The sequence below is a fragment of the Pagrus pagrus genome, assembly GCF_965226575.1.
Source record: "Pagrus pagrus genome assembly, chromosome: 1".
Classification (NCBI taxonomy): domain Eukaryota; kingdom Metazoa; phylum Chordata; class Actinopteri; order Spariformes; family Sparidae; genus Pagrus; species Pagrus pagrus.
Window position 1 is genome coordinate 20,464,354 of NC_140185.1, and position 13,615 is coordinate 20,477,968.

Here is a 13,615-nt window from a genome sequence, read left to right on the forward strand (position 1 = left end):
CAAAACAGCCAACTCACTCTGACCAAATGGAACAATAATGATCCATTTATTTTGAAAGTCCTTGTCCTTAATGAAAAATAGATTATTTAAAATCAGTTAAAATAATCTCACAGGACCGTCTACATAACATTTCAGTTTTGTGCAAATGTCATGCTAATCTCAGCAACAGATTTGCAGACAAGTTTCCTGCGTCAACGTATAATTATCAAGTAAATGTCGATGGCACCATGTAATGGATATAGAATAACCAAACGATCGCTGTTTACATTGGTGACCTTTACACTTTGCTATCACTTTAAAATGTTGTCCTCACACGGTCACCCAAGAAAAAGGATAAAATGGCGATCCATTTCCATTGTAGATTAAATTATTGAATAAACTCACACATTGTCCTGTGTTGTTATTTACGTTATCACTTGGAAACGCTACTTAGGAAAAGTTGTCTATTTCGATTTTAATGTGCAAGTGAAAATTTGGTCTGAAGGTGGTAATATAGCAAATTGAGCAGCCACCACAGTCAGTATGGTTCATCCTCCGGGGTCCATGAATTACAACAGGAGATTTAGAATTATACACATAATAAAAATCAAGGGTCTTGTTTGTCCAACGTGTTGCCGTGCAGTCACATTAGCACAAAGATTAGCGAGAATTCTTGAAAAATCCCCATTTATTCTTTCTGTAATTAATCGAGGATTTAACAGTAGTTTGATTCCAGTTGTGGATCTTTCAAACTGGATATCTTTTATATACAGAATACTGAATCCATGGCTCTATTCGACAGCTTCCGACAATGTCAGCTAGAGATGACAGTAAAACTGAAAACATGAGAAATGCCAACATAAATGATGTAATATGACACAGCTCTCTGGTGCAAAAACTGGGGGTTTTCCATACCAATATGCTGGCTTGGCCTCACCAGGACGTCAGCCATGAATAAGAAAAACATCACACTTTTATTTGAGAAGATGTCAGGGTTAGGACTTACAGTAGCCTTAAACTAAAGAGCTAACAAATAATGTCCTTCTCCAGGTCCTCTCTCATGGCACCCAGCCAAATAAATACCTTGATCATGAAACCCAAATAACATTCGAGCTGTGACTGATTGGACTTTTGTGCATCTATGAATATTTTACACTGCCAGCATCTATATTTGGATGTGCAGCGAATAATACCACATTTGGATGTACATTACAACTTCTGTATAAGACAATCCCTAAAATGCAGAAGAAGAAACAACTTTTGCTATTTTATCCTCATTACATCATGTCAGAATATTTTCTTTATACACAAGGAAAACAGTTGGAAAAATAAACGTTTGAGTTTGAAAAATTTAAAAGCACTTTGGTGTCAGAGTGCACTTGAGAATCACTAACTGCTGTTACACTGTAACAAAGGATAAACATCTGAAATAAACTTACAAACAGATCTGAGCTTCTTAATGTGGAGATGCAACATCATTAATCACTTTAACATCATGTTCAAGTAAAAGGTGAGAAGCTGATATCCGGTGCGTTCAGCATTTGCACTCCTCGACACAAATGCTGAAAATATTCTCACTCAAGACGGACGGATGGACAAATTACTCAGCATCCATCACAGTTCAGGAAGAATTGAGGATCATATTGCCTAGTAGGACGTGGTGGCAGCTACAGGTGCTGCTTCTGTGTTGGCCATCTCTTTCAGCAGGCTCAGCTTCTGAGTCGACCTGTCTGCTGCCCTGTGATCTGCTCCGATTGCCTCTGATACACTGCGGAAACCTTGTTCTCTGTAAAACACATTTGTAGGAATGAGAATATAATCACATTGAGAACTGAAGGATATTTCCATAGCTGAAAGACAAAGCAAATTATGTGCAAGAGGAAAACTAATGCTGTATGTCTTTGAGAAGACGGCTGATGCAATAGAATTTTTTCTAAACACTGAAATATAAATAGTCTATCTTGGTCTTAATTACACAGATTGAAATATCATTTACATCAGTTATGATGATTCAAAGTAACTGCTGCGATCTGGGAACATAGCAACAATGCAAAAAAAACCAAAAAGCCAGAAATGAGCAAGATGATGAAAGCTAGGTGAAACAGCTAGGTAAACTTGAACCAGCGAATTTACTCATAAATTGTAATGACTATTTCTAACTGTAATTATTGGTAACAATTTTCTTTTTCAAATGAGTCTAAGCGACCTGAGGGTTTGCTCAAAACTTGTCTGATTGTCTAACTTGATGTCAGTGTACTGCGTCAAGGCCTCTAGACTGATGTTTAAATAAACCAGAATCATCCTTTAATTATTCAAGAAGAACCCCTTGAATAAACGTCTAACCTCCACTAGAAGAATTGCCCTGACTTTTAGTTAACATTCGCAGTCATACTCACTTGAGAAGTTGTTCCAACTCTCGTTTTATCTTCGTCACTATGGGCGGACCCTGGTAGGTCAAAGCTGTGTAAAGCTGAACCAGCGATGCACCAGCACGGATCTTATCCAGAGCATCCTGTCCACTGGCCACACCACCGATTCCAACTATTGGTACTTTACCTACAAAAACATTGTGTTTTTTACATGTAGGTTTTTGAGAGTCAGGTGATCAGAAATGGGCAGAAAACACTGGTGTGCAAAAAGGTACCTTTGGTGAGGTTGTACATCTCTCTCACAGTGTTAGTCGAGAGGTCTTTGAGAGGCTGGCCACTTAGCCCCCCGACCTCAGACTTATTGGGATCCTGAAGCGTCTCTGGTCTGGACACTGTGGTGTTAGTCACCATTAAACCATCCACTCCCAGCTGCAAACACAGAACGTTCACCAAGAAGAGGACAGGAAATGAGTGACATACTGCATGGACCTGGATGCACAGGAGCAGAACTGATGTTTGTAGGCAACTATACAGACCTCTAATGTGAAGTGTACTGTGACAAAAAGAGAGTGCTGTTAAAACTGCGCTTTATTTGCCCTCCTAAATGTCTCTTCCATTAAGGTTTGTTTCCTCCTCGCTCCAACGAGCACAAAAACGCCTCTCTGTTGTTTCTAAACCTGCTCAAGTGATGATGAGATTACCAGAGAAGACAGGAAGAGAGGAGCCAGCATGAGCAACTCTAAATTTTTGGTTAAACTGCACTGCTGAGGTTTAAGAAAAGGAAATTATAATAGTGAGCACCACAGATCTTCAATCTTACCATGAGATTTTGTGCAAACAAAAAAAAAAAAGTTACTGCATCAAAGCTCAGTAACTTGATTTATACTAGTTTAAATTAATTTTATATATAGCAGCCACTAAGTTGCTTTTCCTGAGGATCTGAGAATAATCTGTAGTTTATAAACGTTTTATTAAAATGTGTAAATTTGTATTCATTGTCTGTACACTGATTTGCTTGATTTTATTTAATTGTAGTGCCAAAATGTTTACATTTCCTTCTAAAACACATTGTTTTCACAGATGCTGTACAAATAAAGTTTTCCTTTCTTTTTTTTCTTTTTTAGATAACTAAGAGGGAGAGTTTAATGACGCTTTAAGTTGAGTTGTTTTGTAGAGTCACATTTAAGTGACCAGCAACCCAGATGTCATTCAAACAAGAAGGTGGCTGCGCCCTTGTAAAGGGTGTGTGTGGTTTACATAAGAGCATGTGATGGTGACTCTTCTGTCGTCAGAGAAGGAGCTGAACTTACTTAACAGAATTAAAGATAAGCCTTAAACCACTACAGATTCAAAACTTATTTCAACAAAAGGAGAATGTATAGACCCTTATAACTGTTTTGTTTTGTTTGCATTAACCAGATTGACAGTCTAAAAATGACAATTAAAAATTAAATCCATTTTGCTTCAAAGACACTCCACAGATAAGGAAGATAATCTGATGATTAGAAAACATTACAGAAAATATAGTAATGAAAGGCCAAAGGATTAAAAAGAAAAGAGATTGTAAAAAAAATGTGTTTAAGAATAAGCTAAAAAAAAAAAAAAAATCAAAAGGCACAATTCTGAAAACAATAATAAAAACTGCAACAAATAATTACCCACCTCAGTGACAACATCAGCAATGTCTCGTTTGTCCTGTGCAGTGAGGTCAGGAGCGATCTTCACCAGGACCGGAGGTTTGCTTTCTCCCTGCAGGGCATCACGCGCCTTCAACACCTGAGCAGATTGTTAAGAATGTGAGGACGTCAGGCGAGGGGGCAGAGAGAGCTGAGAGTATTATAAACTCGACAACTAGATGGTGTAAGAATGGGAAGGGACAAATTCAGTCATTATAGGACTTTTTTTAATTTAAAATTTAAAAGCAAGTTCAATCAATGTTGAGGGGGAAAAGCTGGGTAATGAGGCCAGCTACTGAATTTTCACCGAGTTTACCAACCCAGTCTTTTAACATCTGCACAGTCGTACCGTTTGCAGTAGCTGGTGGAGCTCAGCCTTCCCCTGTAGATCCCGCAGACCTGGAGTATTTGGACTGCTGACGTTGACCACCAGGTAGTCAGCCAGCGGGCCCAGCACTCTCACCCCCTCCAAGTAATCTGCCCCTGCGTCCTGGGACAGCTTGTTCTTCCCCAGGTTTATGCCCAGGGGAAGGCCAGCTATAAACACAGACGCACACGTATGCAAACACACACACAAATAGGAGAGTTCAGACAAGCACAAACCCCCACTGCATCATCAGACGCATGACTCAACTAGGGCAGCGGTTGCTGATGTGCTAAATGGGCTGTAAGCAGGTATGGATCAGACACAATAAACCATGAGACAAGGACAGATCAAGAGCATTAAAATAAGTAAAATCATGTATTTTACCATGGAGACAATTTATTATCTAGCTTTCTCATTACAGACCAAGTGAAAAGTAAATAATAACACACACACAAATTTATAAATGACTTTCACATAAAACGAGAAGCTGGAGCGCCTGCTAACCTTTACTTTGCTGTTCCTGAGTGCCTTCTCTGGCCTTCAGCCTCTGTTGTGCATCCACCAAACCACAGCTGTTGAATCCGTATCTGTTGAGAAGTGCGCACACACATTCAGTGTCCTCAGTGTACAATAAATGACACCTATGGGTACCAGCTTCCTTATAGCCATGGATGGCGATAAATGATGATAAATTGCTTGTTATTATAATGAGAGATCTTGTTATACAGTACAAACTTTATTGTTGCGACAACACATCATACAGACATCTCCAGGAAATGTCACTAATTTGTTGGTATATCTGCATGATATTGTATCAAGGACATACTGCAACATTTCTGACAGATGTTGTGCTTTTTATGAATTGTACATGAATTTAACATTAATCCAATCAAGTGCACTTACAGCTACAACATTAAAAATATCTACAGAATATGGAGTCTTTTATAACAGATTGTTCACTGGCACAGATTTAACTCAGAGGTATACTGTTTGTTGCAATACATCATAAATGCAAATTAATATAAATCACCAATTTCACTGTTCATAATGAGAGAAAATCATCAAAGAGCTGGTAAAGAAGCATTCCTTCATTTAGCGCAGCTCTGCAAAGAGATGGGTTTAAACCTATGGACTGATTCACGGCTTGGTAAATAAAGCGAACCTGTAGGCAGCATAATCTCTTTGCACTGAGCCAAGTGAAAAACAACATTATGCAGTAACATTACCGTCTCCTGCTCTTGTGTAAGGATTTTACCATAACCTAAGCCTAATGTGGTTCTTTACGGTTATATAAATTGAATAAACTCTTTGTAAGATCAAACAGAAAAGTAGGCCTTGGAGCTCAGAAACATGGTCAACAAAGAGAACAGAAAAAATGTCATGAGCTGCTGCTTTAAAAAACTAAATCTCTATTCAGTTTCAACCTTTTTTTTTAATTTTCAAAGTTTTGGATAAGTAATGATAAAAGAAAGATAATCAAAAAGCTATGTTTAGAGTACCTAATAAATTGAGTGTATCTTAACGACTAAAAAACACTCTGGTATTATATTGCTCAGCCCTGCATGTCATTGTGAACACAGGGGAGCATACCCTTAACATAATGTATCTGTTCCTTTGACAAAAGCTGATCAAAAACGTACCTGTTAATAATTGCCTGATCTGTGGTTAGTCGAAACACACGTGGTTTGGGGTTCCCCTCCTGAGGCTTGGGAGTGATTGTGCCCACTTCAACAAAGCCAAAGCCCACCTTGTACAATCCGTCCACGGCCTCTCCATGCTTGTCAAACCCCGCTGCGATCCCAATGGGGTTTTTGAACTTTAATCCCAGGACGTTCACTTCCTGTAGATAAGTAAACACAGTGTCCTACAGTGTCCACGATGACTCTGATGTCAGTGGGAGCAGAAAGAAAGGTTACATGCTCACCAGTGACGCAGGGTCCTGGTAGCGTTTCAGAGGAACCAGACCCAGACCGATCACCTTCACTGCCAGCACATGAGCCGTCTCTGCACCCACAATCCTCTGCAGCAGGGGCATCAGCTGGTTGGCATAGAAACGCTCATCTCCAACCGCAGTGAGGTAGGAGGCAAACAGAAGGCTACCCGAGCTGATGATCTTCACTGCGTCTTTTAACTGCTTCTGTTGACAAGAACATGAAACATTGATACATGAAACTGAGTCTTCAGAAAGACTCATGTTCTTTACTGTTTATAGACTGTTAGTAGTTCAACAATAGCATTCATAATTTTCCACAATAATCTGAGTTTTTACAGTTTTTTGTTAAATAATCAGAGTCATATCTAAAGACGATGTGTGGTAGCGTAAAATAAAAAACAATATTGTGTACTCATGAAAATCGGAAAGACTGATGGGACACCAATGGAAGAGAGCCAGCATTGTTTTTTTAAATTAAATTAATTAATCAGATGTATGCTTTTCCTGCTACGACGAGACAAATGTCTGCTGTTGGAAAATGTCTGTTAGAGGAATCTTTATGGTGTCTGTTGTGCTACAAGTTAATGAGTTTAAACCTGCAATGACTGATTTTTTTGAGCCATCTGGGGTCAGAAGAAACAAGTTATGAACCAGTTTAGTTTGAATGGTGAACTTGTTCGCAAACAGTTGCTTGCAGATGTGTTTCTGGCCACCGGACAAATGCAAGTCCAATATTCACTCTCTTTTTAGCTGTTTTTGGTCTCTACCAACTCCTGAAGGAAATACATGGCTTGAATATTCATTATAGCTGCTTTAAAGACTATCTGGTGGTGGTTTTGTTACTTACTTGATGAGTTTACTTGAGGGTAAAAGATGCTGTCAGATTCAATAACAGTACGAGTGGCTGGACACAAGGTTGTTGCATTCAGAGTTACGGGTCAGAAAACCAAAACAGTCATCTAATAGATGCTAAAGTACTCAGTAGGGTTGAGTGGAACCACAGTTTTGGGAGGTAATTCTCTTGGTCTTCAGAAGGGGGTTAGTAATTCAGAATAATTGCAGACACCTGCATGATTTTAACAAGGCTGGGAGATTGAAGCGTTTCTATGACAAAAGGGAAGTCTACACTTCAAAGCGTAATCAGTGTGCATTTAAACACGCTTGGGAAATGGACATATATGCAGTTTGTGATGTGTGATACAGCTCAGTATGTTGGATAAGAATGATATACTGATTAAGCAAGGGTGTCAGATTGGCAAATCATTCTTCCTCAGCAATCTACACAACGTCGACAAGTGAAGTAAATAGTGATAACTAAATGTATCAAACAAATGTAGAGGAGAGGAAGTATAAAGTAACAGAAAATTACTGGAGAAGTACCTGAAAATTGTACTTCAGAACAATACTTGAGTAAATTGTACTTAGGTTTATTTCATCACTGGTTGTTCGAAATGAATATCGGTCGCAAATATCGTTTTTCAGTCTCTTTAATTTCTAATAATCTGTAGAGGTATTGAGTATTTCCATGTTCTGTTACTTTATACTTCCTCTCCACTACATTTACCTGATACATTTAGTTACAAGTTACTTTGCAGATTCAGATTTTCTGTGTTTATAGGCTATTAATTGTGAACGTGTAACCAACCATGTGTTGTGGACCGGACATTGTGTTACATGATGCTGCATCAGAGCCAAAGCAGCACATTTTTAAATTAATGTATTTTACCAGCAATCTGACGGAAAAATCACAGATGCCGATAATTGGAAAAGGCTGAATATCGGCCCAATAATCGTACAGGGACGATAATCTGTCTACAGCTACTTTAAGAGTGTTATTATGGTGCCTTCAAGGTGCCCGAAGATGATTTGTTTTTAAATTGCATGCACACAAAGTAATAATTGTGCACACAGGTTATTCTTGGGTACGTAGGGCCTATCATCTTTAACCATGCGTCATATTTTACAAGTTGATCATATGTTTTGTGTGTCAAAATCAAATGTTGTGAAGTAAAAGCAGAATATTCCCATCTGAAAAGCTGCCATTACTTGAGTAAATGTACTTGTACTACTTGTACACATCCTGCTAGTTAGCTTGTGCTGAATATAACTGATTTTCACTGTCCATCCCCTTTAATGAGTCAGTACCTTCATGTGTGATAACAAAAAGCTCATCATTGGGGGAGACTGGAGTGAGTTACTGGTCAGTTACTTCTCTCAGTGAAGTAGCTAAAAGTTAGCATAACGTTACTCCTGAATACATGAACCAAAAACATCTGTCTCGTGCAGTCTTTTCACAATAACCACACTAGTTTACAAAGAGCTGATAGGAGGAAACCAACACGTGTTAACTTACACGTGTGTCTGTTTCTCTGTGTGTGTTATAATACATCTATGGCTGACTTGTCATTCAAACACACAGCAAAGCTAACAGGAGTGTTTGCTGCTTTAACGTTACTTTAGCCGGAGCAACTGAGCCAGCAAACGGGAACAAAAGCTTCGCGGAGACGTTTCAAAAGGTCTCGTTCAGCCAAACACAAAACATATGAGATTGTCTGTGAGATTACCTTCAGGTGTCCCGCCATGGGCGCAGTTCTGTCATTGCATTAAAGGGCACTGAATGCATTTCCTAACATGTTACACAAACACACGCGGTTTCCTCCACGTTCTCTCGCGATATTTCAACGCTGGCTGTGCAGCTGCAGGGATGTTGGCTGTCCAGTGACGTGTTCTGACGTCCTCAAGAGGCAATATGAAGGCGGTGGATGTTAAAGGTGGATGTAATTTGATATTAAGAAGTAAAGTATCATTAAAAAAAACACACATGATAATAATATATTGTTTTTCTTATGTTAATGGCAAGTAAAAATATCAAACCTCAGAGTGAAGGTTCAGCTTGTGTGACCTTTTGTGATGATGCCAAGTGACTCCTTCTCTCTTTGCATCTTGTTTGAGTGTCTGCAGTGATTTTCATAATGTATTGAGAGCACATGCAGAGTTTTTCTGGAGAAAGCTCCCTAATTTCCATGTGGCAGACGGAAGTGATCTTGCTCAGTTGCTGCTCCTGCCACAACTCCTGCAGCACTATGTGCTTTAGCTCTGTGCATTATAATAACTGTGGACATGTTGCTGCGAGCCGCCGTCTTTTTGTGGATTTCTGCTGGATTTCTATCTTTGCCAGAACAGTCTGAGGCCTGTCCAGGCAATGGCTTCCCTGCACTGTGTGAATTTGCTTTCAGAAATGTCTGTTTTGAGTTTGTTGGGGGATCCAAAAGCTGGTCTGAAGCCAGGAGCTGCTGTGAAAAGCGAGGAGGGCAACTTCTGAGGGTGATGAACACTCCAGTCCAAATCTTCCTGAAGAACATCACCAGAGAGAGAAATATCAGCAACTTCACCTGGTGGCTGGGGGAGGTGGTCGAGGGGAAGAACCAGGGACCTGCCATTAGTGAGTAACTGTTTAGTTTATTGTGTTTTGGGCTTCTGATCCTGAAAACAAGCAGTGTCTATTTGAACCTCCTGTCACAAGCTTTACATGTGGAGTGGTGGACAATTCAGAAAAAAAAAGGAAAGAGCACACATAAAAAAAAATACTTTACAACAGCACAAGATTATTCAATGAACCCAGGGAAGGTTCTTACACACTGATTAAGTTTAAGACTCAGTTTTTTTTTATGAAGCTAGCAACACAGTCTGAATTTTTAATACTTTTTAAAACTTGTCAAATGCAACACTTAAAGAGGCTCTATGTAACAATTTGTAGCAGTTTACACGTATATATCACTTTTTTATTGGCCATATGTGAGCACATTGTAACGTGAGGTGAAAAATGAGACTTTCCCCATCTATCTCGGTTGCCTACAAGCCCGTAGATGATTTGTTTAAGTTGTTTAATGCTGCTGGATCTCTCTGCATCTCTCTGCTCCAGCAACAGTAGCTTACGTTATTTTAGAAATGGAGTCTGTTAACGTAAAATAATGACCGACTTCCAGCACAACACAGAACTTTAATGTTGTCTTAACACAAACAGCAGTACAAGAGCTTTGCCAGCATACAGTATGAAAATTAACACAATTCCACTTTAAATCAGGAAGCATTTTCTCAAACAACAATCAAACTAGATTTTATTTGATTAGGGATTATGATTTGTTAAAAACGTAACTGTTGAGTTAACTTGAATTGAGGCAATTTTGACACTTTGCTCATTTTTAGTGTTTATGACACAACAGCATTCACGTTCTTAAGCTGTCTGTACAGGTCATATGTAAACTTTGACTTCTTAATACATTAGATGTGTGTTGACACAATTAAAATGATTTCTAGTGCTAAAAGAAATGTAATCCATCAACAAAACTTAATGGATGTGATGCTGATAAATATGAATAAGGTTAAATCATTTATCGGGCTGCTCCCAGCTTCTATAATATGATGATTTGCTGCCTTTGTCACCATTATATGAATAATTGGTTTGAAGGCTTACACCGGGCTCTGATAGCTCGCTGTGATGTGGCTTATTAACTGTATTTTAACTTGTTTAAGACTAATTGATTAGTTTTAATTTTATTTAATTGTATTTAATTTAAGTGACAAATTATTCGATATGGTGAGTCACACAGCTGAAGCTCTAAAGGAAGCTCTACTAATGTTTTGTCTGTCTGTTTGTTTATGTGTAGAAAATGATAATGTTTCAAAGGACACCTGCACATTCATGAAGCTGAATCCTCTTCAGCTCATCGTAACATCTGACTGCAACCAGACAAGAGGCTTCCTCTGCACCCATGGTAAGCAACAACAGCTTCCTAATCACTGGTTAACTCTGTCCTTCCTCCCCTTTTCCCTTTATTTGTTTTATTCTTCTCTTCTCTTGCAAATTATTAAAACAATAAGTGAAGTTTATTGCAGTTTTCTTTCACTTTATAAGCCATAGACTGTTCGTTCAAAGTGTAATTCTTCTTTTAAAGATTTGTGGTCCTCATCAAACACAATGGTAAGAGAGACCTTTCCCTCTATGTCAGTATGAAGACATATAGATGCGGTCTGCATTTTCATATGTTGGTTTTGTTCATCTTTCTTTTGCAGAAGACAATAGTGTCCAGTCATGCAGCCAGATCTCGTAAGTTAAATTGAAACATTACAGTATGTGTCTCCTCATTTCCATCAATGGCTAGAGTGAAGAACAGAAGTCACACAACTGGATTCATGTTTCTGCCTCTTTTTATTACACCGCTTCTCAACCACACTTTGATTTCAGGGAGCAGAAGGGATGTAGACGCCATGGGTTCCAATGTTAATAACATTAACAATCTTCTCAAGGTGAGAGATGCCTCATTAATTTGACATAAAGACTGTTTGACACGTTAATCATGAAGACTATTGAATAGTACAGGAATTGGCCTTTTGTTCATTAATCCTCAAAGTTCACAAGTTCTGTTTTTCTGAGACAGGAAGCAGATAAAGAACTGCTGCGAATGGAAACGACACCAGGGGAGCCAACAGATGACAACAGGGTGGGTAACTTTATAAAAACAATTTGCATGGTTAAACAAAGCAGCAGAAACACAACAACAAAGGAGAGAAGCAGAATACGGAGGATTACAAGCAAATACTAAAGTCATGTAATACACAAAAATCAGACAGTAAGCACAAGGTAGGCCACATACAAGAGCAAAAACATAAAGTGAATAAATAAATGTAATGTATGTCCACATTTAAACAAAGCTTGTGAAACGTGTTTCATTAATGCGCTGATTACAATTGCCAGTCCTGGTTTCCATGTTTGTGAAAACAGAGCAAAAGTGCCCCCATGGTAGATAAAACATGATCAAGTGCCCTCTAGAGAAGTTCCCTTCCAGTGGAAGATGAAGGGCTCTAGAGGCCTCTACGTGCCTCTGAATGGTTGACTGGTTAATAAGTCCCAATATGTTTTTATTACAGAGTTGTAGTTATACAGAGTCACATAATAAAACTAGAACGGCACTCAGTTGAGTGAGTACCTCCGCCAAGGCCCAACAGTCTCCTTTAATCACCCTTGGTACCTTTCTGAATCCTCATTATCTCAGCTGCACATTGGTGGTGGTTTCTATCACTATTTGTTCCCAAAAAGCAGCTGAAAAAAAACTACTACTACCCTCTTTGGAGACGTATTCAAATTTTTTAAGAGCCTTTACAATATTCCCTGAGTGATTAACAAAAATGTTGAAAAAAGTCCTATGTCACAATGTTAAAGAAAGTGAGAAAAAAATGCCTGGATTCATCCCTTTATCCAGATCCACATCGAAAGTTAATGAGGTCTATTCTGGGCCGAGACCCATCCTCCATCCAAGTTTTGTAAAAATCTGTAATCCCGCTGACAAAACAGCCAAATGAAAACATAATTTTCTTGGCCAAGGTAATGATTGTAATCTTAGCCAGGGATTTGAGCTGTTTAAGTCCACCACTGTATTACAGAAACTGTCATGGCACATTTGATGTGTTGTCTGTTTTTCCATTTCACAGGACAAATTCATTCAGCATTTGTTGGCCGGCACTAAAAAACTGAATGCAGAATTTGCTCTGCAAAACAATGAAGCAATCAGTCACATCATCAACTGCAGCACCGCCATCCTCCTCCTCTCAATGAAAAAATGTGACATCGCCACCAACCCAAACCCTACGGTAAGCTCAAAGAAACAGCTTTAAGCTATCACACACATTTTGTCTTCACAGAGGCTGTTGTGGTCAGGTGATGTGTTTTTTTGTTGTTTTTCTTTCCTCTCCAGTCTTTGTTTGAGGATGTCTTTGAGATCTTTCGGCAAGTCTCTCTGCTGATTGGTGCGGCAACTGCAGAGACACTTGTACTCAGGCACCGAACAGGCACAGTCTATCAGAGCAGGTTGGTATTTTCTTTTATGGCTCACCATTCATTTTTAACTACATAAAAATGTCAGTAAGTATGTTTAAAGGTGTTGTTCCACACTTTATTTCTCTTTCTCTCTAGTTTTAGTAAACCTGCTGATCTCAGCAATGCAGTGCTGGGTTCAGAGAAGGATGGTGAGTTCATCAAACTCCCCTCATTTTCAGCACTCGAATCTCAGCTTGGAGGCCGGAGCAAAGTCATCGCTCAGGTCTGTACGCGTTATCATCACGTGTTTGTGTATGTTCGCATCTTTGTTGTCATCTGAAGCCTTTTTTACAAAGTTTTTCTCTTTCACAGATGGCTACATTCTCAACAAATCCCCATCCGTCAGGTGTAAACATCTCAGGAACTCTTTGCAGCCTTTTACTTTCTGATGGAGAATCAGACATAAAGCTGGCAGAC

General features: G+C 39.0%; 1 protein-coding gene across 1 annotated transcript; it reads right to left on the reverse strand.

Moving 5' to 3' along the window:
• Positions 1–649: 649 nt before the first annotated feature.
• On the reverse strand, positions 650–8,986 carry dhodh (dihydroorotate dehydrogenase). The gene is made up of 9 exons (XM_084359102.1): positions 8,889–8,986; positions 6,316–6,528; positions 6,032–6,231; positions 4,896–4,978; positions 4,374–4,561; positions 4,011–4,124; positions 2,624–2,777; positions 2,376–2,535; positions 650–1,765 (listed from the first exon to the last, which is right to left on the reverse strand). The coding sequence occupies exons 1-9, from the start codon at positions 8,904–8,906 to the stop codon at positions 1,627–1,629; spliced, it is 1,269 nt and encodes a 422-aa protein (XP_084215228.1). The 5' UTR covers positions 8,907–8,986; the 3' UTR covers positions 650–1,626.
• Between the last annotated feature and the right edge of the window lie 4,629 nt (positions 8,987–13,615).

Bases quoted from the DNA above. Each gene is read 5' to 3' on its own strand.
- dhodh (XM_084359102.1), bottom strand. The intron at 6,232-6,315 runs GTGAGCATGTAA...ACTTATCTACAG, and splicing joins ACCAGGACCCTGCGTCACTG to GAAGTGAACGTCCTGGGATT. The intron at 4,979-6,031 runs GTACGTTTTTGA...ACTTCTCAACAG, and splicing joins GATCAGGCAATTATTAACAG to ATACGGATTCAACAGCTGTG.